Source organism: Sus scrofa, chromosome 13 (assembly GCF_000003025.6).
Source record: "Sus scrofa isolate TJ Tabasco breed Duroc chromosome 13, Sscrofa11.1, whole genome shotgun sequence".
In the NCBI taxonomy this organism is placed as follows: domain Eukaryota; kingdom Metazoa; phylum Chordata; class Mammalia; order Artiodactyla; family Suidae; genus Sus; species Sus scrofa.
The window spans coordinates 39,120,508-39,147,973 of record NC_010455.5 but is presented as its reverse complement, the minus strand read 5'-3'; the positions used below and the strand labels follow the sequence as shown (position 1 = coordinate 39,147,973).

At 37.6% G+C, this 27,466-nt stretch overlaps 2 protein-coding genes across 7 annotated transcripts in view; one reads left to right on the top strand and one right to left on the bottom strand.

Moving 5' to 3' along the window:
* On the top strand, positions 484 to 26,513 carry ASB14 (ankyrin repeat and SOCS box containing 14). Of its 6 annotated transcripts, XM_021068998.1 has the most exons (11): positions 486 to 1,159; positions 1,733 to 1,874; positions 5,129 to 5,175; positions 5,529 to 5,660; positions 5,758 to 5,916; positions 9,315 to 9,560; positions 12,885 to 13,056; positions 14,092 to 14,635; positions 16,545 to 16,698; positions 17,427 to 17,627; positions 26,329 to 26,513. In XM_021068998.1, the coding sequence occupies exons 2-10, from the start codon at positions 1,753 to 1,755 to the stop codon at positions 17,603 to 17,605; spliced, it is 1,755 nt and encodes a 584-aa protein (XP_020924657.1). In that variant the 5' UTR covers positions 486 to 1,159; positions 1,733 to 1,752; the 3' UTR covers positions 17,606 to 17,627; positions 26,329 to 26,513. The 6 variants fall into 6 exon arrangements, with proteins under 6 accessions (XP_020924661.1, XP_020924658.1, XP_020924660.1 ...); XM_021068999.1 differs by lacking the exon at positions 26,329 to 26,513 and having other exon boundaries at positions 485 to 1,173; positions 17,427 to 21,429; XM_021068997.1 differs by lacking the exon at positions 26,329 to 26,513 and having other exon boundaries at positions 487 to 1,159; positions 17,427 to 21,429.
* Positions 23,005 to 27,466, bottom strand: part of APPL1 (adaptor protein, phosphotyrosine interaction, PH domain and leucine zipper containing 1) — a 35,813-nt gene continuing 31,351 nt past the window's right edge. The window contains 7 exon segments of the mRNA NM_001134966.1: positions 23,005 to 23,151; positions 23,890 to 23,979; positions 24,278 to 24,328; positions 25,165 to 25,311; positions 26,221 to 26,257; positions 26,356 to 26,530; positions 27,248 to 27,300. Of these exon segments, the coding sequence (NP_001128438.1) occupies positions 23,005 to 23,151; positions 23,890 to 23,979; positions 24,278 to 24,328; positions 25,165 to 25,311; positions 26,221 to 26,257; positions 26,356 to 26,530; positions 27,248 to 27,300 (700 nt within the window).

Below are 27,466 nucleotides of genomic sequence, written 5' to 3'. Positions count from 1 at the left end.
ACACAAACATTTCAAAAACATAAATAAATTATACAATATTATAAATAAGGAAAATATTGAAACAATTTCAGAACTAAACCCTTTCCTTCATGCTTTTAAAACATTAGTTCCATTTCTCACAGTACCCCTGTGACAAGGAAAGAAAACTCAGAGCATTGAAGCTGACATGCAAAGACAGTAAGATGACTGGAGGGTAGTCCTACACACCTGAGGTGGTATAATGCTTCTTGGCATTTGCTTCATATTTAATTGCAAATGCCAAGTGGGCTCTTTGGATATTTTTGTTTTCGTTTTCATTTTTTTGACTTTTTTAGGGCTGCAGCTGAGGCACATGGAAGTTCCCAGACTAGGGGTCAAATTGGAGCTACAGCTGCTGGCCTACACCACAGCCACAGCAATGGCAGGATCCAAGTGTATCTTTGACCTACACCACAGCTCACAGCAACACCAGATCTCTAATGCACCAAGCAAGACCAGGGGTTGAAGCTGAGCCCTCATGGATACTAACTGGGTTCATTACCACTGAGCCAGAATGGGAACTCCTGCTCTTTTTTACTTTTAATAGTTATCATTCTTATTATTGAGTATGCATTCATAATATTAATATACATTAATATTTTAACAAAACAAATAATCGTCCACTTTTTATTACCTCATGTAGAATTAATTCCTTCCTTCCTGGACATTTTAGGCTGCAACTCTGTAATCCAAAGAAAATATAGGTGCAGTTTCCCACTGAATCAGGACCCTTGGGACAGTCACCTTCAATAATTCAGTCAGAGCAAAATGTTTGGCCTCTCTTAAATGGAAAATTGATTCTAGTTTGCAGTGGCTATATGCATGAGTCCTAAGAAAATGAATTTACTTCACCTCACCAACCCCTTGCAAAAGCATTTTATTCCAGGAGTAAAATGTTTAATCTTTAAATTTGATGAATATAGAAGTGAAGAAGAGAGATCATGTTTCCAAACAGAGCTAAACGACATATAAAAAACAAGGAGAATGTGCCAGACTGTCTTATGATCAAGTATTTATAGTAAAGCTATTAATGGAATGGTCACTACAGGGGAGTGAAGATCCTAAATATAAATGAAAATTCTGATGTGCTAATCCTTAACAGTGAAAACTTCAGTTGCTGTCCTAAAGGATATTACAAAAGGTAAAAAATCTTTGGTATGTGATAAAACCTATTCTATTTAAAACTGAAATGTTCTTTTAAAACCGTTGAACTATTGCCTAATAAGTTATATTGCCTTCACTGAACTATTCCTGTTACATGCTATATTATGCGAGTACATTTATTCCTATAACTTGTTTATTTTTAGTGTTTACTAACTAAATAAAATGTTATTTTCAGCATAATGCTCACTGTGTAGGAAAGACATTCTTTTGAGTGAATGCTACAATCACTGAGCCAAGTTTAAAATAGATCAATACAAACATTTTCATAGTTACAATGGCACTTACCTAAGTTTTATATGAAAGGTTGTGTTTCCTGAATAAGCTTTAAGTAAATGGCTACTCATGGAAACATCTAATTTATGTTGAATTTGTGGCAGTTCAGGAAACTGTTTAGGGTTTTTGAAAAAAATTTAATGAAAATTTTGTTTTCTAAACTTTGTATTTATCAATCCTATTAACATTTTAGTTTTCTGAATTTCATTTATAATTTTAAGCAGTTGATAACTTTTCATAACTGGAAAAATATTTTTAATTCATTTTGACTTTAAAGAAAATCTATCTGCATTTCATATGGATAATTACACCAGTGATGACGACATAGATGATGACTTTGACACCCAGTTCATCATTCAACAGAGTTTACAGGATAATCACAAGCCAGGAACTACACAGCAGTCACTTGAGGATGAGAGGTAATGGTATCTCATTGCCAATGTAGAATAAATATTCAACAGTTGAGACTTGTCATAAGCATGAATCTAGTGTGGTAACAAAAATGAAAGAGAAGGTCAGAATCCAAGGAACTGTCATTTAAGTATCTATGAGACTTGATACCTGACCAGATAGGAGAAATTTGGAAATAATTTAGAATTCAATTAGGCAGTAAAGAAACCATATTAATAGCAAATATGCGTGAGGAGATGAAGACTAGAAATCAGAAGAAATACATGAGGATAGGAAGGGCTACAGAACTCTAATGCCTCTTGTTCTTGGGGAGCTAATAAATGCATAAATGTAATCAAGACACATAGAAAGTTATCTTCTACCTTAGTGGGGTGGGTGAGGTAAAGTCTTTAATCTACTCAAATCAAAAGGAGCAATTATGTAAATATAAACCCAGAAGAGACTAACCATTTCTGAAGGATGTGGATTCAGAGTTCTGGTGTGACCACACTAGAAAAGGACCCCATAGATCCCTCAGCAGTGTAAGAGAATCACCCTGGATATGGGCTGTCCACAGCCAAGCACAGCTAGTCAGATTCTCTCTGGCTGATCAGCAACTTCAAGTCCCTGAGCAGTTACTATTGTTTTTGCTTGGGTTCCATTTGCCTCCTGGAGGTAAAATGGGATAAATGCGTTTTAATGCCAAGAGATGTTATAATTAAATGTAGAGATGTTAAAGTATATCAAATCTACAGTACTTTTTTTTTAAAGTAACCAACTCATGGAGTGATCACTATATGCACACTATTTTAAGCATTTTGTAAATATTAATTCATTTAAATTCTATTTCTCATTACCTCCCCATGTGGTAGGTACTATTACTGACCCCATTTAGAGGTGAGGAGACTGAGGCATAGAAAAATTAAGTGACTTACCCTAGCTATAAGTAACTTACAGAGCTAATAAGTGAAGAGCCAGGCAGCTGACTGCAGAATCTGTATTCTTTACCATGCTATTCCTATACTGTTGCATTAAATTTAAGAATAATCTTTAAAATAATCTTTAAATAGTTAAAATTTTGTAAAGAAATTGGGCTCATTGAATATCTTGTTGAATACCTTGTCACTGAAAAAATTTAAGTTCATTGAGTAATTGACTTTAAAGTCATGATTTTAGGTTAAAAGGCATAAGAGATTTTGATTGAGAATATTAAAATGTTCCAAAGAAATTAAAATTGACTGCAGTTATAAATCTTAGTTATTAGACTTGAGAGAATTGTGTGATACTTAAAAAGGCTTGCTGATTTGATCAGGCACTTGAAGGAATGAGGAAACTAGAAAATACTTGAGACAAGAAGTACATTCCCCTCACCAGAAGATGTCCAAGTCTTAACCCCCAGAACCTGTGAATATGTAACCTTACATGGCAATGGAAAATTAAGGCTGCAGATGGAATTAAGTTTGCTAATCAGGAGTTCCCGTCGTGGCGCAGTGGTTAACGAATCCGACTAGGAACCATGAGGTTGCGGGTTTGGTCCCTGCCCTTGCTCAGTGGGTTAACGATCCGGCGTTGCAGTGAGCTGTGGTGTAGGTTGCAGACGCGGCTCGGATCCTGCGTTGCTGTGGTTCTGGCGTAGGCCGGAGGGTACAGCTCCGATTGGACCCCTAGCCTGGGAACCTCCATATGCCGCGGGAGCGGCCCAAGAAATAGCAAAAAAGACAAAAAAAAAAAAAAAAAAAAAAAAGTTTGCTAATCAGTTGAGGTTAAGATAGGGAGATCATCCTGGATTATCCAGGTGAGTCCAGGGGTCTTTTAAAGTAGAGGAGGCAGAAGAGAGAGAACATGAGAAATGGCAGAGTAGAAGAACAAGGCCCAACTTGCTGGCTCCGAGGATGGAGGAAGGGGTCAATGAGCCAAAAAACATGGGTGACCTGTACAAGCTGGGAAAGGCAAAGGAGTGGATTCTCCCCTACAGCCTCCAGAAGGAATGCAATGAGATTTTGGCTTGGTGACACCCACTTTATATTTCTCAACTGCAGAACTATAATAAATCTGTGTTATTTTAAGTCACAAAGTGTGTAGTGATTTCACACAGCAGCCCTAGAAAACTAATACAGTGCTAAATCTGTAAGTACATTTTAAATGTTTAAGAGAATTTTATTGATCAAATATAAGTCATATTGTCTAAGGGAATTTATTCTCTTCAAGCTGGGATCATTGAGTTATCAAAGAAAATGGGAAGGTGACAATCCTTATTTACTAGATTTAAAAATGATATAGGATTCATAAGTTGAGCTTTAAAGCTTTAAATATTTTGGAGTTCCCACAGTGGTGTAGTGGGTTAAAAAGTTGACTACAGTAGCTCAGGTTACTGTAGAGGTGTGGATTCGATCCCCAGCCAATGCAGTATGTTAAAAGGATCTAGCATTGCTACAGTTGCAGTTTAGATCGTAGCTGCAGCTCAGATTCAATTCCAAAAAAACTTTAAATACTTTAATTAAAATATTACTTAAAAAAAAAAAACTACTGGAATGCTTGCTATGGCACAACAGGATCACTGGCATCTCTGCAGCACAAGGATGCTTGTTTGATCCCCAGCCCAGTAAAAGATCCAGCTTTGCCACAGCTGCCACATAGGTAACAAATGCAAATCAGATTTGATCCCTGTCCTGGGAACTCCATATGCTATGGAGTGGCCAAAAAATGCATTGATAATGTTTTCTAAGCTCAGATTCTGGCCATGAATATTTTTTAAAATTTACACCATGATTATTTGCTAATTTTTAATAATTTTTGCTAGAGTCATTGACATTATAGAGTGGCCATTAAATTTTACCAAGTAATAATGTGACATTTCAGTCCTATGCAGGTTTGATTTTTTTTTTTTTTTCACATTCCCACAGCATGTGAAAGTTTCTAGGCCAGGGATAGAACCCACACTGCAGTTGCGACCCATGCCACAGCTGCAGCAACGCTGGATTCTTAACCCCCTTCACCACAAAGTAACTTCCCAGTGCAGCAAACATTGATTTAGGGCTTACTGTGATTCAGGCTCTCACACACTTCCACCCTGAAAAGTGTAACAGTCGGATGAGGGAAAGTAGACATGGGAGAGGAGTTTGCCTGGAATTCCTCTCTAGGGCCACACTAGTCTTTCTATTATGCCTCAGTCATTGCCTCATATGAGTTCATTCCTGGTTAACTGCTGTTGCCTTTGTTTTATATCAAATGCCTTAGTTTTTTTCCTCAGTTTTGGAATTACATACATTTTTTTTTCCTGCAGCTTTTTAAGCGCTGACTATAAGAAGATAATTGAAGCAATAGAGACAGTTAAGTACCCTTTCTATTCTATCCCCTTCAACTTGTGATGAGATATGGAGGTAACAACTGGCAGCATTTCCCCTCTAAGTTCAGAAAGCCTTAGGAGCAGGATCTCCCAGATGATGAACAGTGGGGTCCATATCTGATTGCCAAGAGTCTGGTGTGGCCCAAGTAGAATGGAATGCTAGATGAAAGACCTCACTGCTCGTTTGTCCTGTGCCCTTTAAATTTGTCTTTCATAAAAGGTGGTGCTAGAATTCTGTTGTCTCATGCATTAACTTTAATGGCAGAATTTAGGAGCAGTATGGGCTGCCTTGTATGTGTACCAAATGTGAATATGTTCTCATTTGGCCTGTTAATAGGTAAGGAAGATGTATTGTCACACTTGACCAAGTATCATTCTGCTTTTGATGAGGCCGATGAGATAGGTTGGCTTCCTCTGCATAAGGCTGCAGTGCAATTAAATAAGAACATTTTGGAAATAACCCTGAAAGGTAAACTCTGTATATGCCTCTTTGTGATGCTTCTGAGAAAGAAATTTAAAATTTATTTCTATATCTTAATCTGTGTGGTCTAATAAATTTATTTCAGCCTCAAAACCCAGTGTGTGGGAGCAAACCACCCACAATGGTGAAACACCACTTTTTTTGGCTGTCAGCAATTGCCTCTTAGAAAATGTCAGTTTTCTTCTTCTCAATGGCTGCAATCCAAATGCCAAGAATTTCGAAGGCAATTCTCCTCTTCTTACAGGTAAATGAACACTTTGGCTCCAGAGAAGTCTATGGTTCCTAGTCTCCTCCAGGTCCACAGGTTTCAAAGGCAGTTTTTTTTGTTTTGTTTTGTTTTTGTCTTTTTGCCATTTCTTGGGCCGCTCCCGCGGCATATGGAGGTTCCCAGGCTAGGGGTCGAATCGGAGCTGTAGCTGCCAGCCTACACCAGAGCCACAGCAACGCAGGATCCGAACCTCGTCTGCGACCTACACCACAGCTCATGGCAATGCCGGATCATTAACCCACTGAGCAAGGGCAGGGACCAAACCCGCAACCTCTTGGTTCCTAGTTGGATTCGTTAACCACTGCGCCACGACGGGAACTCCCTCAAAGGCAGTTTTTTTTTGTGCATAGTTACAACACTGTCAGTCTGGTCCCAACTGACCACACATGGGTACCTGACTCTCAAGAAGCTTTATATAGGCTGGCCTATGAGGTGGTCTGAGGCAAAATCTCTGTCCAATTTGGAGCTGATCGTTTTGCACAGTACTTCAACTGAACCAGTTAATTTTTGTGTAAGAAATACAGGAGGGAAGCAGAGTAGAAAAAAGCAGCCAATGGCCAAGTAAAGATGGCAGATTAAATACAAATAACTTATTTTGCTCCCTCCTGAGGTTCCAGGAGAATTACAGTTCATTCAGTGTTTCAAAGGGATAAGACTAGGGTCGTTTTACTACTCATCCACTTGCTTTTCTAGTTTTAAAAAAATCATGTTAGTGTTGTTTCCTCTCCTATTCTCCCCATTCTTTTGTGTCTTATCCCTTAAATTTAAGATTTAAGCCAAAACTTAAATTGGAGTGGGGAAAGCCAGAAACCAGCACAGTTACATCAAAAGGCCTTGAAATCATTGGATGTAGTTACCTCATGGAGCATGGATGAAGGATGGGCAGCTAAAACAGGATGAGTGGTTGAAAACGCTTAAGAAACAAGCAGTCAGATATTTTATTTTCTCCTAGTCCACCCTACTGGGACAGACTCTTCCCCCATCCCAGCAGAATTCCAGATGTTTATTCTCTGAATAGTGTAAGCAGAGGCTCTCTGTACTAGGGGTTATTAGGCTAGGGCAAGTGTTCTGGATTGAAAACACTAGGGGAATTAAGCAAACACAGGCTGAGATTTCTTAGCCCTCATCCTCCACCAAATTCTAGAAAGCTAGTAGCCAGAACTTCACCCTCCAAGAATTCTGGAGAGTTTGATCAGTTCAAGAGGAAAGTATTAAAATTTAATGAATTTATGGGGTTTCCTAACAAATGGTCCGGACAAAGTAACCTACAGTTAAGACCACAGTTGATGGTTAGAACTTTCAGTCAGCTTTTTGGCCCCCAACTCTTTTTTTTGTCTTTTTTTGTCTTTTTTTTTTTTTTTCTTTTTAGGCCCGCACCTGTGGCATATGGAGGTTCCCAGGCTAGGTGTCTAATTGGAGCTATTGCTGCCAGCCTATGCCAGAGCCACAGCAACGCCAGATCCAAGCCACATCTTCAACCTACACCACAGCTCACAGCAACGCTGGATCCTTAACCCACTGAGCATGGCCAGGGATCGAACCCACAACCTCATGGTTCCTAGTCAGATTCGTTTCCACTGTGCCACAACGGGAACTCCTGGTCCCCAACTCTTAATCATGAGCAGATATCCAAGGACTATCTGAGGAAAGTCTTCAACAGAGATAATCAAATTGGAGAAAAAAGATTAATTAGGGAAAATAAAATGTAGGGAGAAATTATTATTAATTTCCTCTGGGAAATTAATTAAAATAAATGAAATAACAAGATATTACCAAAAAAATTGAAAAACAAAAGCAAAACAAAGAATACTCTTGACAGTTAAAAATATAATGGCAGAAATTTTTTTTAAATGATGGGAGACGAATTTAGAAAATCTTCCAGGAAAAGATAAGAAATGAAATAGAAAAAAGAATTAAAAGAATTAGGATGATGATTAGAAAGGAACAACGTGAATAAAAAGAATGCTAGGAAGAGAATAGACAAGATAGAGGCAGTATATATCATCAATGAAACAATTCAAGCAAAATTACTTCCTAAAACAAAGGACATGTGTTTCCAGGATGAAAGGGGACACTAGGGGCCAGTTCAACGAGTTTAAAAGACCCAGCACCCTTAGCACTCTATATTTCCAATCTTAGAGCAGTTATAACACTTCATATGGCACATTATGGACAGCTATGAGCAGAATTAATACTGAGTCAGTATCTGACACTTAGCAAGATTCCTCAAACACAATCGATGTCAACAATCAGCAAATGGATAGGGAGATGAATATATTCAGGTGTTATAGAATCTTGAAGGACTAAAGATTATCATCCATGGAGTTCCCATCGTGGTGCAGTGGTTAACGAATTCGACTAGGAACCATGAGGTTGCGGGTTCGGTCCCTGCCCTTGCTCAGTGGGTTAACGATCCGGCGTTGCCATGAGCTGTGGTGTAGGTTGCAGACGCGGCTCGGATCCCACGTTGCTGTGGCTCTGGCGTAGGCTGGTGGCTACAGCTCCGAATAGACCCCTAGCCTGGGAACCTCCATATGCCGCAGGAGGGGCCCAAAGAAACAGCAGAAAGACAAACAAACAAACAAAAAGATTATCATCCAATGTGAATAAAAAATAAATTAACAGAATAAATGCAGAAAAGGCAGTTAGAGAATTTTGATTAACAAAATGTGAGGCTAAAAATAATTTCCTAATTATTGCTGCTTTTGCTTTTCTTCAGTTAAAGTAGCTACAAACATTTCTAGGACTGTACTAGGTACTTAAGTTCCCGTTTCCTTGAGAACATAAAGATAACAAGTGGAGGAGTTCCCGTGGTGGTGCAGTGGTTAACGAATCCGACTAGGAACCATGAGGTTGCGGGTTCGGTCCCTGCCCTTGCTCAGTGGGTTAATGATCCGGCGTTGCAGCGAGCTGTGGTGTAGGTTGCAGATGCGGCTCGGATCCCGCGTTGCTGTGGCTCTGGCGTAGGCCGGTGGCTACAGCTCCGATTCAACCCCTAGCCTAGGAATCTCCATATGCCGCGGGAGCAGCCCAAGAAATAGCAACAACAACAAAAAGACAAAAGACAAAAAAAAAAAAAAAAAAAAGATAACAAGTGGAAATTTTATGTTTATATGCATAAACATAAGCAGCCAGTAGACAATGAATAGTTTGTCATGGCTTACAGAGAAGCAATTAGCCTATTGATGTAAAACACTATTAATATTATATGATATATGCCTCATTTTACAATCTGTTTCCTAAACACAAAGTGCTGGCACATGAGGAATAGGTAGAAAGAGCTCCTTAAGAAGCCTGAGGGAAACTAGCTGATGTAATACTCTGGCCTTCATTTCCTATTAAACGTAATGCCTACCTCACTTCTAATTTCCCAGCTGTTCTACAGGACTCCTACCATATGGCCTCTTTGCTGATCAGCCATGGCGCAGATGTCAATCTGAGGTGTACCAATGAGAGGACAGCTCTCCATGAAGCAGCCAAACTGGGCAGGCGGGACATAGTAAGGCTCCTGCTGCTTTCTGGGGCACACCCTGACCCTCAGAGCTCCTACGGATTCACTCCTCTTGCTCTTGCTGCTCAAAATGGACACACTGAAATCATGGAACTATTACTGCAGAAAGGCAAGAGTTTTCTGTTCCGTCTTAGCACATTGCTAAAGCGTTACGTGACCTAAGCATTTTCTTCTTTACGGAGAGCTTCAAAATCATAGAAAGTAAATTTCACTTAAGCCTGATTTAATATTTTATTAAAGTATGTTTTAATATTAACTACTGAAAAGCCTAAAATAGGGATTAAATATTTCTTATTTGGTATGAAGTAATTTTCCTAAAAGTGCTAGAATGCAGGTTACTCTTTTCCTTAATGTTCCCTGACCATGCTAAGAGGATGGTTATTTTTGTTTGCTTTTTGTCTTTTATTTTTGGGCCACACCTGCAGCATATGTAAGTTCCCAGGATAGGGGTTGAATTGGAGCCACAGCCAATGGCCTGTGCCACAGCCACTGCAATGCCAGATCTCAGCCGCATCTGTGACCTATACCATAGCTCATGGCAATGCCAGTTCCTTAACCCATCGAGTGAGGCCAGGGATTGAACCCACATTCTTATGGATGAAACTCTAAGGATGATTGTTTTTTATTTAAGTTTTTGGTTTTTGTTTTTTGTTTTTTGTTTTTGCTTTTTAGGGCCACAGTTGCGGCATATGGAGGTTCCCAGGCTAGGGGGTCAAATCAGAGCTACAACTGCCAGCCACAGCCACAGCCACAGCCACAGCAACGCAGGATCCAACCTGCATCTGTGACCTACACCACAGCTCAGAGCAATGCCTGATCCTTAACCCACTGAGTGAGGCCAGGGATTGATCCTGCAACCTCATGGTTCCTAGTCAAATTTGTTTCCACTGCGCCACGACAGGAACTCCTTTATTAAACTTTTAAATGTTGTCTTTTCCTGGATTTACAGAAAGACTCCACAACATCCCTTACATGTTGTCTCTGCTTATACCAAGTTTTGAGGCGTCCAATCTGTTACCAGATGAATTAAGTTAGGAAATTCTTTGTGATTTCTTCTTAATAACCAAAACTCTGGGAGAAAGGGAAGGCAACTTATTTTTACTGAATACTTTTTAAGCACCAGGCCTTAAGCTACTTATATTGCCTCAAATAATCTTCTAAAAACTCTGTGAGATAGGCATTATCCTCATTTTATCCTTCAGGGATGGTACAAGTAGCAGGACTTGCCTTGACACATGCCCTCTCCTGCCACCAATGCTTAGATCCTGATTTAACTGGCAGAGACCTTGGCTCAGAGAACTTTGGTATTTACTGTTTTGAGGAGATCCTCATTGATGATACTGTTAGATGAAGCAGTGTAATATCTAAAGCATTTTTCTTCAAAGAAGCAAATTTTTACCGAGATTTACTAAAGCCCCAATATTAGAATTATCTTCTTTATTCTCCATTTGTGTCCAGAAGCTTTATTTCTTTCCCTAAGAATAGATGGACCTGGTCTCCAACTTTCTAAACTGCAGGGACTCCTGTATTTAAGAACAATGTTCTACTTTTTAGACTTACCTAAATCATTCCTATCATATAAGGGAGGCTAGTTCCCAATCAATGGCCTTAAGACATTTTAAGTAAGATGTTTTAAAAGAGTGATATCAGAGATGTCTAAAGCCGTTAGCTGGAATGACAAAAGTAAACACTGGGCTCTTCATCTATACAAGAAGAGCAACTTTTGTGTAGATCACTGATTAAAATATAAAGAAACAGGAGGGAAACAGATTTTAAATCCTTAACCTTTCAAAGATACCAGTATTGGTTGACATCAGTGAAGTCTGTGAGAGAGCATTTCCCTTAGAAAAGCCTCTTATAGAGTAATTTGCACAAAATGGCATAGCTATGACATAGCAGAGCCAAGCTTTGAATCCACATCTATCTCATCCCAAATTATACTACTTTACCGACCTGCATTGCTGCGGTGGCAACATGGCATCATAGAAACAGGCCCTGCGTCTGGCCCACGTGTACACAAATGCTGACCTTGCTTACTAGCTGTGCATCTCTGGTGAAGTCCTTTAATCTCATTGGAGCTCAGTTTCTCCTCTTTAAATTGAGAGTAAATTAAATTAAAAGTGAATTAGCATCTACTTTTATGGTTGTGGGGAGGTTTAGAAATTATTATGTACATAGAGGAACCAGCTCATAGTGAGCATTGTGGGGGTGGGGAGTTGGTAACCTCCGTGGCATATGGATGTTTCCAGGCCAGGGATCGAATCCAAGTCACAGCTGTGACCTACATACAGCTGCAGCAACGCCAGATCCTTAACCTACTGTACCAGAGCAGCAGGAACTCCATTATTAGACATTTCTTTTTTTCTTTTTGCTTTTTAGGGCCGCACTCGCGGCACATGGAGGTTCCCAGGCTAGGGGGTCAAATCAGAGCTACAGCTGCCAGGCTATGCCACAGCCACAGCCACACCAGGTCTGAGCCATGTCTGCGATCTTTACCACAGCTCACAGCAACACTGGATCCTTAACCCCACTGAGCGAGGCCAGGGACTGAATCCACAACCTCATGGTTCCTAGTCAGATTTGTTTCTGCTGTGCCACAATGGGAACTCCTAGACATTTCTTGATGTACTCTAGGAATAGGGTTCTGGGACAGCCATTACATTCTGATGACTAAGGAGTCTGAACTTAATTAAAGTCACAATATCTTATTAATATGAGCAGTGAATGTGCCCAGAATGTTCTCCTTTCCTTTTGTCTATTCAAATGCTACTCTTTCTTTGAAGCGCATTTTACTGAGAGGTCTTCCACAACTGACCCTTTCTCCTTCCTTCACCTCCCAGCCCCACTACAACCCCAGCCCTGAGATCTTCTAAAGACAGCTGTATCTATACTCTTATTATCCATACCACTCAATAGCACTTCCCATACAGGGTACTACAATATATCCTTTTAACTATCAGCAGACCCCAAATTCAACTAAAAACAGCTACTGTCTCTTAATATGAACAGTCCCCTAAGAACAAGTTTAAGCAGAACAAATACCCTGTTCCACCATAAGATCTTGATTAGATAGCCTGTTTACCTAGCTCAACAGGATTGCTAGTACTATCTTATGGTGTGTTATGAGGTAAGCGAGCCTTTGTACACTGGTCTGGAAGTAAAACCACCTTCTATAAAATTATTTCTTCTAGAATTTTTAAGTTCTGGATAAATAACTCATAAAATTACTCTGAAAGCCAACCTACTTATAACTTGGAGACTGCTTATACCATTTTTTTTTCCAAGTGCATTTAATTTCTTTGATTCTTAGTGCTTTGCTAGAGTAGCTGCTCAGTAGTTGTGTTTTGGTCGTAGTGGTATACTTTTAAGAATGCTTAGGCACTATGTATAGTGGAAAAGACTTTTTAAATAACATGACCTTTTTTCCTCTTAGGAGCTAATGCTCTTGGTCAGGCCTCTGATTCTTCTTCCATCCTCCTTGAAGCTGCTAGTGGAGGAAATCCAGACTCTGTGACTCTCTTGCTAGAATATGGAGCCGACGCCAACATCCCAAAGAATTCAGGCCACCTGCCCATTCACGTGGCAGCTGACAGAGGCCACTTGTTGTAAGTTCAACTACATTACTGCAAATATTAGTAATAACTATGGGAATTTTTTGGAGCAGTTTCTGGGAATATATATATATGCATATATGTATATGCTTATGATTATTGGTTTTTTTAATTAAAATATATATTTTATTTTACCTATGGCTTCCTGGGCTAGGTGTCAAATCAGAGCAGCAGCTGCGGGCCTACGCCATTGCCATGGCAACCCCAGATACAAGCCAGATCTGCAACCTACAACACAGCTTGTGGCAATGCCAGATCCCTAACCTACTGAGTGAGGCCAGGGATTTAACCCCCATCCTCACAGAGAGGATGTTGGGTCCTCAACCCACTGAGCCACAATGGGAACTCCTAGGAACTTTATATTTTTCATCTCTGATCCTACAACTCCAAAATCCCTTTTAAAGATGAGAAACTCTTGACCAGCTAGAAAGTGGTAAAGTCACGCATCCTCTGTAGCCACTGAAGAGGCATAAAACTAGTTTATTATCAAGTCCTTTAGCAATAGGGGGAAGCCCAGGTCTCACTGACTGGGATAATTCTGAGTTTTATATCTAGACCTTAGTTTCATTTAACTTTACTTGGGATGTGAGTTTTGGGATGCAGGGATTATCCCTTTCTGTTGTTGTTATTGTTGTGGGTGTCTAAATACCACCTGATACTATTGCCATCCGGTACTGGTGTAAAATAATCATAAACAAGCTAATGCTGCATCTTTTTTTTTTTTTTTTTTTTTTTTTTGTCTTTTTTAGGGCCACACCTGTGACATATGGAAGTTCCCAGGCTAGGGTGATTCGGAGCTGCAGCTGCCAGCCTATGGCACAGCCACAGCATTCTGGGATCTGAGCCACATCTGCAACCTATACCACATTACTCATGGCAATGCTGGATCCTTAATCCAGTGGGCAGGGCCAGAGATGGAACCTAAGTCCTCATGGATACTACTCAGGTTCGTTACTGCTGAGCCACAATGGGAACCTCCTGCATCCTAGCCAAAACTATTTTAAAATGCATTTTGAAATTATTTTTCAGAGCTCTAAAGATTTTGGTTCCAGTTACGGATTTTGCTGCCATTAAGCGGAGCGGCATCAGTCCAGTTCACTGTGCAGCAGCAGGAGCACACCCCAAATGCCTGGAACTTCTCATTCAGGCTGGATTTGATGTAAATTTCATGCTAGATCAGAGAATTCGCAAACACTATGATGACCACAGGAAGTCAGCTTTGTATTTTGCTGTATCAAATGGTGACCTCTCTTCAGTTAAGCTACTTCTGAGTGCTGGAGCTCTACCTAATCAAGACCCAGTTAACTGCCTCCAGATAGCCCTAAGGATGGGCAACTATGAGCTGATAAGTCTGCTGCTGCGGCACGGGGCCAACGTCAATTACTTCTGTAGAGTCAACCCTTTACATTTCCCGTCAGCTCTGCAATATACTCTGAAAGATGAAGTCATGCTCAGGATGCTGTTGAATTATGGCTATGACACAGAGCGATGCTTTGATTGTCCTCATGGAGACAAAGTTCATCCTTTCTATAGTTTTGAAGGCTGGACATCTACTGTTATCAAAGATACAATGGTAAGTGCACAGTATCAGCTGTATCACCCTGTAGTCATTACTTACTGGTGGCCCTGAACTCAGCAACAGATAAAACTCCATCCTCTCCAGAAGCTCATGGTTGGAAAGATTTTAATATGATAAACATATGATAAAATAAATATGATAGTAGAAAGACGTAAAAGATACAGAAACAGTTCAGAGGAGAAAGTGATTTACCTCTACCTAGGGAGTTTCACAAATGAAGGAATGTGTGAACAGACTTGTGAAGAATGAACAGCCTTATATGCCAGTTATGCTTTTTCTTTGAAGAAGTGAATTATCTAGCTAAAATGCTTCTGGGTTCCCAATACCTGTACTCCGAAGTTTTTGGCTACCTCAAGCATTTTTTTTTTTTTTGTCTTTTGTCTTTTAGGGCCACACCTGCTGCATATGGAGGTTCCCAGGCTAGGGGTCAAATCAGAGCTGTAGCTGCCAGCCTACACCACAGCCATAGCAACACCAGATCTGAGCCACATCTGTGACCTACATCACAGCTTCTCTGGATCCTTAACCCACTGAAAGAGGCCAGAGATCAAACCTCCATCCTCATGGATGCTAGTCAGATTCATTTCTGCTGAGCCACAATGGGAACTCTCTACCTCTAACATTTGGTTAATGGTTTTAATTTGGTCACCTGTTGATGAAAAAAGAATCGCAATAAATATCGTTAACCATTCCATCTTTCTGAGACATTTTCCCCTTGGCTTTCATCACACCACAGTCTCCAATATTCCCACCTAATTGGTCACTTCTCTTTTCCCCAACTTGAGCTCGAGGTTCCTCCAATTTTCCAAATAATTACCACCCTTCGAGTCTCATTTCAAGTGTTACCTCCTCATAGAGGTCCTTCCCTGTCCACCTTATCTAAAGCAGTTCCATTCTCTAGTAATTCTTTTATAATGCTGTTCATTTCTTTTATAGTACTTATCAGTTTCTGAAATTCTTTTTTATGTATTTTACTGTTTGTATTTCCTCCACAAATACATGAATGTAAGCTCTAGTTCACCACTTCCCTCAGCTTACAAATCTGTGCTTAGCACAAAGCACATGCCTTATAAATACTTGAATTCGTATTATTAAAATCTGAAAATAGAAATAAATTGATGGAAAAAGCACTTTGAATCAGTTCTGAAAAGTGAAAGGCAAACATTGTTTTAATACTGTGTATACTTTTATGTTATGATTAATATAGGACTTGGCATTTAGGCATATTGTCTTGTATTATTTCCTAACTTTTCATATAGTATTTTTTTGCCTCCTTACATGGGCATCTTATCTGAGGATATAAATTATTTAAAGGCAGAAACTTCAAGTATCAGGTTTGGGAATAGGTTATGAATGATAGAAAACCCAAAATAAGAATGGCTTTAATAAGATGGCTTATTCCCCTCTCCTATAAATAACGGCCAGAGCAGACAGCCTTCTAAATTGGACACGTCTATGATTCACAGGAGAAACTCACATCCGCATTCTAGCCAGCAGTAAGGCAGGCAGGAGGAAGTGGCACATGCCTTGCTCTTCCGGGCATCCTGGGAGTTGCTCACACTTCCCCTGATACCTCATTGGCTAGAACTTAGTCATGTGGCCACATGTAGGTGCAAGTGAAGCTAGAAAGGTAATCTTTCTTCCATACAGCCATGCAGGCAACCCAAGAGGATAACAGATGTTACCTAACAGTCCATTTCACACCCTCATTATATTTTACAAAGTTTGGAAGACAATTAAGTAGTAAATACTTTTCCAAATGTGGGCTAAGAATTTTCTCATTCAACACCTTAGCTTATAAATGAACTTGAGACCTTACTTCCTGACTCTGAGTTTAGTGTTTTGATTACTCTGCTAAACAAGTTTTTCATTTACTTTCATAGTTCTGATTTTTCTTCCTCAGTTCTGTGAAGTAATAACTTTGTCATGGCTACAACATCTCTCTGGAAAGGTTGTTCGAGTGATGCTTGATTACGTTGATCAAGTTAGGATCTGTTCAAAGTTGAAAGCTGTGCTCCAAAAACAGGGGCTATGGTCAGAAATTCACTTTATCTTGAGTGAGTATCTTTCTTTCTTGAAGATTATTCCCCAAAAATACTAACTGAACTCTTGTTTTGTAGAACATTCTTCTCTTCAGTTAAAAGCTTGACCTAAAGACACCAAGAAAAATACTATTCCTGTCTAAAATAATGTTACGTCTATAACTATACTTAATTTGTACTTATTACCATTTCCCAATAGATAAAATCTATTAGGTAATTATTTATTATATAGGTAAGTAAATCTTTTCTCCTAATCCTATAGAAGAGCATAGTCATAGAAATTAAAAACTATGAAATAGCAATCAAAACAGGGATGAGAAAATGCGAAGATCTAAGGCGGTGCAGAGTATTAAATGATCCTTCAAATCACATTCCTTCACAGTAGCGCATAAGTCAAAATTTTCTTCCAACCAATTTCCCCATGGGTAGTGATCTTTAGTTTTTAGTCTGACCCTGAGCAGCAGGACAGGGCGTTACTACATGTAGATATAAGAGCTTTAGGTCTCACAGGCCAGACCCACAACTGATGCCAGTCTTTGGACCCTATCCTGATGTGGTTCTAAAACCCTTATCTACAAGATTTGCAATGAGAAGTGAAAACCTGTTTCCAAAGTAACTTTTCCATTTAGTGACAGCAAATGAAAATCCTGGTGTGTTCAGTATAAAATACATTTGCTAAAATCCCTAAAAAATGAAGCAATTCTTTTTCCTTTTGGATAATGTTTCTGTTTCTTTCATTTTAGCAAACCCTCGCTCCCTGAAACATTTGTGCCGCCTAAAGATCCGGAAATGTATGGGACGTTTACACCTGCGCTGTCCAGTCTTCATGTCATTTCTTCCATTACCCAATCGTCTAAAAGCATACATCCTTTACAAAGAATATGACCTTTATGAACAAGGAATTTTCACAGGAACCTGGTAACCAAACTATTCTGGATAAAAAGGTATAATTCTGAAAATGTATTTCCTAAAAAGACTTGTTACATTGATTTATATTTCTCATTTTACCTACCAACTAAAATCTTAATACAGTCTACATTCTTTAAAAAGTCACCTTGAATACAGCCTCCCAACAGATGGTTAGCATTCTGAAAGGGAGTTTAATAAATAAAACCCAAACAGTAAAAATTTTAATTAACTAAAATACATCAGTTCTAACTCTATATTGATCTTTACGTTAAATGTGTGAATCCAAATTCCTGTGTGGTCAAAATAATAAATGCCACCTCTGATAATTTAAGATAATTCTTAATAGTAACCTTTTTTATAGAGGAGTACATAGATAAAATGAGTTAGTGATTACCCTGAATAAAATATGGACCCTAGTACATGATCCTAGGAATTAGCTGTTCTTGTACAAAAAGTCTCAAGGCCAGCTTAGTGTCTGTTTTACTTGTAGAGTCCAGTATTGAGGTTAGGTATTTCAGTTAATTTAAATAGAACCATCAATTGCAATTTCATTATTAATAGGATACACATGTTCCTTCATCCCACAAAACCGTGGCTAAGGATTACCATTTATTGGTTAATGCAGTCATTGGAATAGAAACAAAGGGCTTTCAAATGCATGATAGTTTATGACTTCTGTATTGCATGTAGTTCAGTACTGGATACACAGGAGGGGATCACTAAAAGAAGCAGTTATAGGATGTTAGTTATAAAACTTTATTTTGGAGTTCCCATCATGGCTTACCAGAAACAAATATGACCAGTATCCGTGAAGACACAGGTTCAATCCCTGTCCTCACTCAGTGGGTTAAGGATCCGGCGTTGCTGTGGCTGTGGCATAGGCTAGCTGGCAGCTACAGTTCTAATTTGACCCCTAGCCTGGGAATTTCCATACGCCACAGGCACAGCCCTAAAAAGTCAAAAAAAAAAATTATTTCTATATATTCTATGCTGCATTTAAGTACAGGTTTCTGAATATGGAAGTGAGGAAAGAAACTGAGACGACCTTTTCACTCAGCCCATCTATGTACCATTATATGGCACATCACCAGAGAGAACAAACAGAGAGATAGGAATGATGACCACAGGCTCCGTCAGTGATAGCCTTGACATTTATATGTTTGGTCTTTACATACTTTTTTTAGCACAATATATTCCTTCTTAAGGAAACTTAAGTTGTATGATTTCTTTCTGATGTAGGGATTCATGGCTATATCGACTATGTCAGTGAGCACAGTCCTAAAATTACTTTTAATAATAGTTTTCACATAAAAAAAATTTGCAAAACTAGCTGGCATGAATAGTTTTTATATTTTTTAGTCAAATTGTGGTGTCTGTTTATAAGTGAGTGCTTGATTATATGTATGTCAATATACAGATATATTTAGGATATACATACACCTACATAAATTTCATAATTATAAAGTTAATTTCATCCACTCCCTTGACCATCTACCAGTGTATACATTTTATAAAATTCAAAACAAATTAAATCAGAAACTGTCAATAGAAAAAAAGAAAGAGCACATGTGATAAATATACATTAGTATTAAAACTATAGGCTCAAGCCATTTAAGCTGTAGTACACAATAACCTGGCCCTTTAAATTATAGCAATTTCTTTGATTAGGACCAAAGATAGGAAGTTTACATTGTAATGTCAAAAAGGAAAAAAAGTCACCAGTGGTGAATTAATATTACTTCCCAGTATGTGACCTTATTTTTTTCCATTTTCTCTATTATGGAATTGCAGTGGGGTTAGGTTAGGGTTAATCTGTCATAACAGATTAAGAAAAAGTCCAATTGTTTTTTAAGCATCATTTGAAATTACTTGGAGAAGTTAAATTCTGAGTATATGTCAAATATTTCATACAAAAAAAGACTATACAAAAATCATGGTCTTTATTATACATTAAAAATCTCCTAACAGCACATTTCCTGAAGGCTTATCAGGAATACCTATTCTGACAAAATGAAAAATAAGTTCTCCACTCCACATGTATACCACCATTACATAAAGTCAAGTTCTTCAAATCCAATAAATCAAATTCTAAAGGGAAATGTAGCTTAACTTTTAATTGTATATGCATGATTAACAGTATCAGTGAAATAAGATTTAACCAATTCACTTACATTACAAAATCACCAAATATACAAAGTGGTTTTGCACATTAGCTATAACTTAATCCCCAGTTCTCATATTAACCTAAGTAAATTACATGAGTACAGCCACAAGAGATTAGTTAAAAGTATAATACAGTTCCAGTTTCAAATTTTTATGTATTATTAATTAATGTGGAAGAAAAAAACTTCATGAAAGAGGGAAGAGTAAGCCAAACTTGCTAAAATAAAGTCAAAGGCTTGCTTGCTACAATCAGTATGTTTGAATAAAATTTAAAGAACAGTTTGAATGCTAGGAGGTTGTTATCAAAACCACTGTTAGTTTCATTAATTTGGCAGGAAGAATGTTTTGCAAAACAAAGTCTCTTAGGGTCTGTCGGCATGTATGAGAAGATTCAAATCTTCAAAACTTGCAGTTCCTTTATATAACTCAAAACTAACTCAGATGCCTTTACAATATATGATTATATGTTAAATAGAACAGTACACACACCCTACTATCCTTTTCCCAAGCATTAAGATGAACATAAATTTACCATCCCTAGATTGTGGAATCTGAGAATTCTTTTGAAATCAAATACAAAGTAATCACTGTAAACATGGCAAAAAGTAGGCTGCTTTGGGGGACTTTTAAAGTTTCAGTCCCTTATTAGCAAGTTTTCTCAATTTCAGAAGGGGGAAAGAATAATTAGTTTCCTATCTATTGACTTCATTACCATAGTTACAAAAGCACAGTTGACACAGGTAGCAAGAGGGCCTGGCAGAATTAGGTAGACTTAATTTCTTTCCTTTTAAAGAAGCAGTTTGGTTAATTTTAAAATCATTAAGTACAAGTGTGAAATTGAGAAAGATCATCTCCATATCGAATTCAATTACCACCAAAACATCCAAAAGCTGAAGGAATTTTAAAGGGTAAGAGACAAAGATCAGCTTTAACATTATGCAGAAATACATGGGCTGTCTTCTTTAAAAAAAAAAAAAAAAGTTTATTAAACCTGATGCTTAAATATCTGCAATAATGGAATAGTTCATATAGTTCTATAGAAATGGAACAGAAGTTGAATCATCTAAAATTGTTAAACCCACACATGACTTCTATTTGGCACTGGAATGTGCTTTGGTCTGACCTATGGACACAAGAGTGTGTTACTGAGGAAATTCCTATCCAGACATGACTTAAAAGGGACTACAGGTCTGTCCAGCATCCCTAAGTCTGCCAGTGGCATCAACTTTAGTCTACACTTTGATCCAGAGAGCTCACCAGTGGCAGCACTTTGCTACCATGCAAAGTGCCAGCCTAGTAAAACTGCCACCTAGTGCTGACCATCTTCCTTCCATGGTGGCTGTCAAGTTTCACCTGACCTAAGTGAGGTGACAACTTACGAGTCTCAACAGGGCTTTCTCAAACAGAAAGCTTACTAAGTCTCAAAAAGATCTTAAAAGCAGGACCTGCCATGACTAAACAAATGCTGACCAAAGAAGAAATTGCAATTTCTACAGAAGGAAAGATACACAAACTAATGCTAAAGCATTCCCTTTACTAAAGGACAAAATAAGCTTTTTTTTCAAAAAGTAATCCATAAATTTCCACTTTTTTACTATACGTTTTGGTAACATAAGGCTTCAAAATACTGATTATTAAGTAATCATTATTCCCATTTGGCACACGGCTAAAAAATAAATCATGATCCTATATATAATTATCTTTCCCATTCCTACAGAAAACAGTGTACATACAGTGTGAAACAGCCACACTGTACTGTGAGAACTTAAATGACATTTTGAAATTAGAGCTAAGAAGAAATAACTGAGTATCAAACAAAAAGCTTTTCCCTTGTAAATTTAGTCTTAGTGGCTAATCTCTTGAAAATTTTAAATGCATGACTATGTAAAATATTTTATTCACTATATTTAACTTGTCTATATATTTTTACATGTGAAACACAGGAACATAATTTTTATCAGCAATGTTAAAAATATGAGTAAAGAAAAAAAAATCAAGTTTTGACATAGAAGTAGGCAGTAGAAAAATGTCATTTTTAACCTCGGCACCAGGCTAAAATCCTTCAAGGGTTGACTCTCCCATACCAAGCACTCGATTTCTTTTCAATCTTTCATGGAATTAGACCTTTTACTTTACTTATTTGAAGAGTACAAGTATTTACAATAATTAGTGCAAATTATTCTATTCTCTTATATTATATGCCTTCATGGATATAAAGGGGTGATCAGTATTTTATAAAAACAAGGAATTATGAAAATACTGTGGGTATTAGCCTGAAATTTAAAAGATTACATTTTTAAACTAAACTCTGGGGAAACAACTGTTATAGAACTTCTTTTGAAATGTCACTTGATTTTCAATAAAAATTATTTCACACAAAGCAGAAAATACAATGTATTTATCCCATAGCAATATCTTTACATGTTAAGTCCTAATCTAAAATGTATTTGAAAAAAAAAATCCCTTTTAATAAATTCCAAAATCTTATTTTAACCATTACTGCTCTGCAGCAATAATTCAAGTCCCAACCTGAGAACTAAGAATGTGATCATAAAATGCCCAGGGCTGTATCAATCTTGAGCTGAAGACACTTATGCCTCCTTCCCATCGGCATCAAGTGTGGTGCATCAGAGAAATGTGAGCAATCCAAGAAAGTGCCCTGAAGTCAACAGTACCACCTGCCACAATTTGAAACAATAAATCTAAAATCTGTTTTAATTATTCTGTAAAAGTTCTATTGCACATTTAATATTGTTAAAATATTTGCAAACCTGTAGAATTCTCTGTATAAGGATACTGAACCTATTCGGTCAAAAGCTTCCTGCCAGCAAAACATTCCTAATGAAAGAGACGGAGCATATTTACGAATAACTGAAGCAGAAGAAACAATTTCTTATGATCATATCCAATTACAATGCAAGGTAGTAAGTTCACAATTTGAAGGAAGAAAAGGCTTGAGCAACTGTAATTTCTCAGCAATCTACCTCAGGGATATGAACAGGTTTCTTTCAGACATGTGGAATTTGAAGTTACTGCATAGTATATTATTTTTCAGGAAAAAAAAATCAATGCAAATCTAAGTTATCATGGTCAATCTCAGTTTAAAAAATGAGGTTAAACAAGTAAATATGAACTTTCATCTCCTCCTTGGTATTTCAATATTGTTGTTACTTTGTGCCATTTCACCACAGAAACTGTCAATAAATTCCAAGGGGGGGGTAAATATCAACCAAAAAAGCAAGGATGAGTTTATGCTTCTGACTCTCTCTTCTTTCCTTCTTCTCCCAAATCACTCTCTTCTGACTGGCTACTGCTAAGGACAACAAACTGCCCCTCACTACTGGCTTGGTTCGGTCTACTGGAAGCAGCTATCAACCGACTTTGTTCTTCTAAGTCCTAGCGGAAAAGACAAAAAAGAAACTTAAAGTTAACTGTTTGCAATCATATGCAGTTAAAATACATCCTTGAGAGCCACTTAAACCCTTATGTCATAAATACATATGCATAATTCCAGCAACTTACTGAAAGAAAGGCTACATACAACCAGTGCAACACTAAGTGAATTGTGATACCATTCTAGAAATCCTATGGAAGACAACATTCCCCACTTCTCCATTTTTATGGCCAACAACTTAACATTCAGGTCATCATTATCTCTCACTATAAACTACTGTGAAAGGCTCATAATGAATGACTCCACATCCTCCCTTCCCCTCTCTAGTGTGTGTGTATACTACCAATTCTGAAAGGGGGGGGGGGGGAGGTAAATATCAACCAAAAAAGCAAGGATGAGTTTATGCTTCTGACACATGTACATATATATATCCCTCTCAAAAGACCTGCTTTGACAGAGAGAGCCTTCCAACCTTCACTGGATTATGGAAATATGAAAGTTATAGTATGTTTGCTAAATAGCAAATCACACTACCTATCAATATAACTATAATGTAAACATAAGAAGATAAATATGTTTTTCTGCTATGTTATGAATCATCTGGTTATAAAGTGGCTGAGCAAGCAGAGAGAGAAGGAGACCTTCATTTGAAAATTCCAATATAAAAGTCACAGTAAGGAATTAAGGAAACTACATAAACATATCTGAACAGAAAAGATCTAGACATCAGGATGGCATACCTTTTCAATTTGTTTTTGTTTGCTGAGTTCTTTCTGTTGCTTCTCTTTGACCCTCTCCATTTCTTTTTGTTTTTCTGATGCCCTACGATCCTGAAGTACAGATGAATACAACTAATGAATTAAATATGAAAAATAACTTTACATTTTCAACTTTTCAATTAATATTACCTTTGTAACCTTTTCAAATTATTATTCGCATTTATATGAGAGCACACCAAAAATTTACATCTAATGTCAGCCATTTATCCAAATTCTAAATACTATATATCAGCTACAGTATCTACTGTTAATCTTGCAAAGCAAAATCTTTTTTATTTACTTACTAGTACGAAAGATCTTATATTACTTTAGTTAATATCCTTGGATAATTAATGTCTTGGATTCTTACCAGTTCTGCATGCAAAGCAATCTGTTTCGCCAGTCCAACAGAATCACAAATCTAAAAGGAGAAAAAGAAAAACTCAGGCAGTTCTTATATCAAAGTAATAATTTCAAGGATCCAAATGGCTGAAGTGTAACTAGTTTTATAATTCATCATAATATACCACATCAAACAAAAACTGATTTATCAGAGTTCCCATTGTGGCGCAGTGGAAACGAATCTGACCAGGACCCATGAGGTTGCGGGTTTAATACCTGCCTCGCTCAGTGGGCTAAGGATCTGGCGTTGGCATGAGCTTGTGGTGTAGGTCGAAGATGTGGCTAGGATCCTGCGTTGCTATGGCTGTGGAGTAGGCCGGCAGCTGTATCTCCAATTAGACCCCTAGCCTAGGAACCTCCATATGCCATGAGTGCAGCCCTAAAAAGCAAAACAAACAAACAAACTGATTTTTGAATATTCCAGCCCCTAAACCAAGCTTTTGTGTATTTTCTCAGTCTGTGAGTTCCCACTGCTGGCTGTTGGCTCTTTCAAGTACCCATGTCTTGTTATCTCAAATTCATTACTGAAATGGTAAGATTGCAAAGAACAAAGCAAAGCTGCTGTTGATCTAAGCTGAAGGCATCTGGAAATAGCTGGTTATGGGAATACTTTGCATTCCCAAGGATAAGTTAATGATGCCAGAAGACTGTACCATCCATCAATGACCAGAAGACACAGGTCTGTAGGGTCAGAAGGCCCAACCCATCATCTCAGCTCTCTTAAGAGCAACAGGCTTTGTTCAAGGAACTCGGCTGGACCAGGCAAAGATTGGGAGTTTTTTCCAGAAATCTTACTAAGAACTTTGATTATGATATGCATTTCACAAAAGAAACACATTTTGAAAAGCCATGTACCTTTTCACCCTCATTGTTTGATTCAAATATATAGCAGACGGATGACAGATTACTTTCACTTCTCCCTCCTGATGTCCGAAGAACAAATCCAAAAAGCCTCTTATTTTCCTGGTGTGTAGCATACAAAACTACACTAGGTAACGGAAACTGCCACAGAAAACATCAGAAGCAAACATGAGACTTTCCAATCCATTACAACAGCACAGTTAAATATGACAAACTCATGTACTAAGTTATTAAATGTCATAAATAGAACATTAGAGCCATTTATTTTTAACAAAATGGTAATCCAAGAACAAACAATGTCATATTTGGTCTGGACTGCCAAGCAGATTAAAAGGTTGTTGAAACTGGAAGTTCCTGTCGTGGCTCATCGGTTGCAAACCCGACTAGGATCCATGAGGACATGGGTTCGATTCCTGGCCTTGCTCAGTGGGTTAGGGATCCGGTGTTGCTTTGAGCTGTGGTGTGGGTCACAGATGAGCCTTGGATCCCATGTGGCTGTGGCTGTGGTGTCGGCCAGTGGCTAGAGCTCCAATTTGACCACTAGCCTGGGAACTTCCATATGCTGTGGGTGTGGCCATAAAAAGACAAAAAAAAAAAGGTTGTTGAATACTGAATATGTTTTACTAGCCATTAAAACATTTTACAAAGTCAAATTTAGTAACAAAATGATCTCTTATTAAATGATTAAAACAGAAGCACACATTTGCAGTTATTTCAAAATAGATAATTATAAAATAAACTCAATAATGTTGACCTTTTATTTCCTTAATTTAATTTTTAGTTTCTTTAGTATATGAGATATGCTCCTAGCTAAGGAAAGGAATAAATACTAGGTATCATACAAGACTGCATTAATTCTTTTCGTTACATGGAGTGTTCAATTACAACTTTTTTGGAGAGATAGTCATAGACTCAATTATAACAGCCTAAAGACCAATCATAATTCACACTACCATATCTGAATATACAGAATCCAGAGTATTATAAAGATGTAAGATGTGTATATGTACAAAGAGACTTAAAATAAAGCTTTTAAACATGTCAACTCACCGTGAGCCTTGTAACTTGTGTCTGTGGATCAATTAACCTATAATAATAATTAAAAATTTGGGAAACTTCTTAATAGGCTAAAATTATGAAAACATTTTTTTCCTACAGTTTTTTGAGGGAGAGGTTACTACTTACTTTAAACAATCACAAGTGACTAATAAATGTGATTCTGTCATACGAAAAATGTTATGGATGGCCCGGGCAGCTAAGATTTGTCGCATTGTTTCATAAACAACATCTGGATTGTCATCTGATTTCACCTCCATAGAACCAAGGAATCGGACAATAAACAACTGATGAAGAATAGAATCTACAACAGAACAAGGTACATTATATATTTTTAAATACCACATTTCTTTGCCTAAGGAATAAAATACTCTGCCTTTTAGGTTTTCAAATGAAAAATTCAGCCTAGCCAAAAGTATTCAGAAAGCGCTATAACTACAGTGTTCAAGTTACAGAAAAATTAAGATCTTAAATTCAAATAGCAAAAGGTTATGCTGCAACAATTGGTGGTTCTGAGTAAAAAGAATTCCTTTTACCATTCTCATAGCTTTTCTGTAAGTTTGAAATTAAATCAAAATAAATAGCTACTGGAAAAAAAGAAAAAAGTTATACTTCAGAACCAGAAAAAAACAGCAGCTTTTAGGAAAAGCTCATAGGGTATCTTATGCATTGAGAATTTGACTATGAGGTCAAAACTATGATAGTCTATAATTTTGCGTAAATAAAGAAATCTTAAGTCCTATTAAGTTCTGTTGCTTTAAGTGTACTGTGAGTAAAAAGAAAAAACTGTGATGTAAAGATAACATTAAAATAGCATATATATATGTATAACAATCATTTTGTAATATACCTCAAACTAATACAACACTGTAAGTCAACTATATTCCAATAAAATTTAAAACAAAAAAACAAACAAAAAACCCCACAACATAGAGCAGAGCAAATGTAAACAACAAATTCTTCACACAGTTTACTGCTCTGAGAATTTCTAAAATATACAAATATTACACTTCTGTTTTACCTTCAGTTTCGGATTTAATACCTCCTCCAGATTCTCCAAATGGATTTGTACGCCTGCAAAGTGTTTAAAAAAAAATTATGAACCACTGGTCAGCTACCATGAGAAACATGGAAGGAACCTCATTCACTGAACCTAGAGTTAAAAACTAAAAGTCACAAAACCTTGCACATACATTTTTAAAAGCTCTCAAATACCCCTTCCTGTTAAGGGCACTGCTGA

What these genes read in the sequence shown, in the direction of transcription:
- ASB14 (XM_021068998.1), top strand. Translation starts at nt 1,753, where the DNA reads ATGGATAATTACACCAGTGATGACGACATAGATGATGACTTTGACACC. An exon ending in AATTGAAGCAATAGAGACAG is followed by an intron (nt 5,176 to 5,528) that starts TTAAGTACCCTT and finishes GCCTGTTAATAG; the next exon opens with GTAAGGAAGATGTATTGTCA. An exon ending in CTGTTATCAAAGATACAATG is followed by an intron (nt 14,636 to 16,544) that starts GTAAGTGCACAG and finishes TTTCTTCCTCAG; the next exon opens with TTCTGTGAAGTAATAACTTT.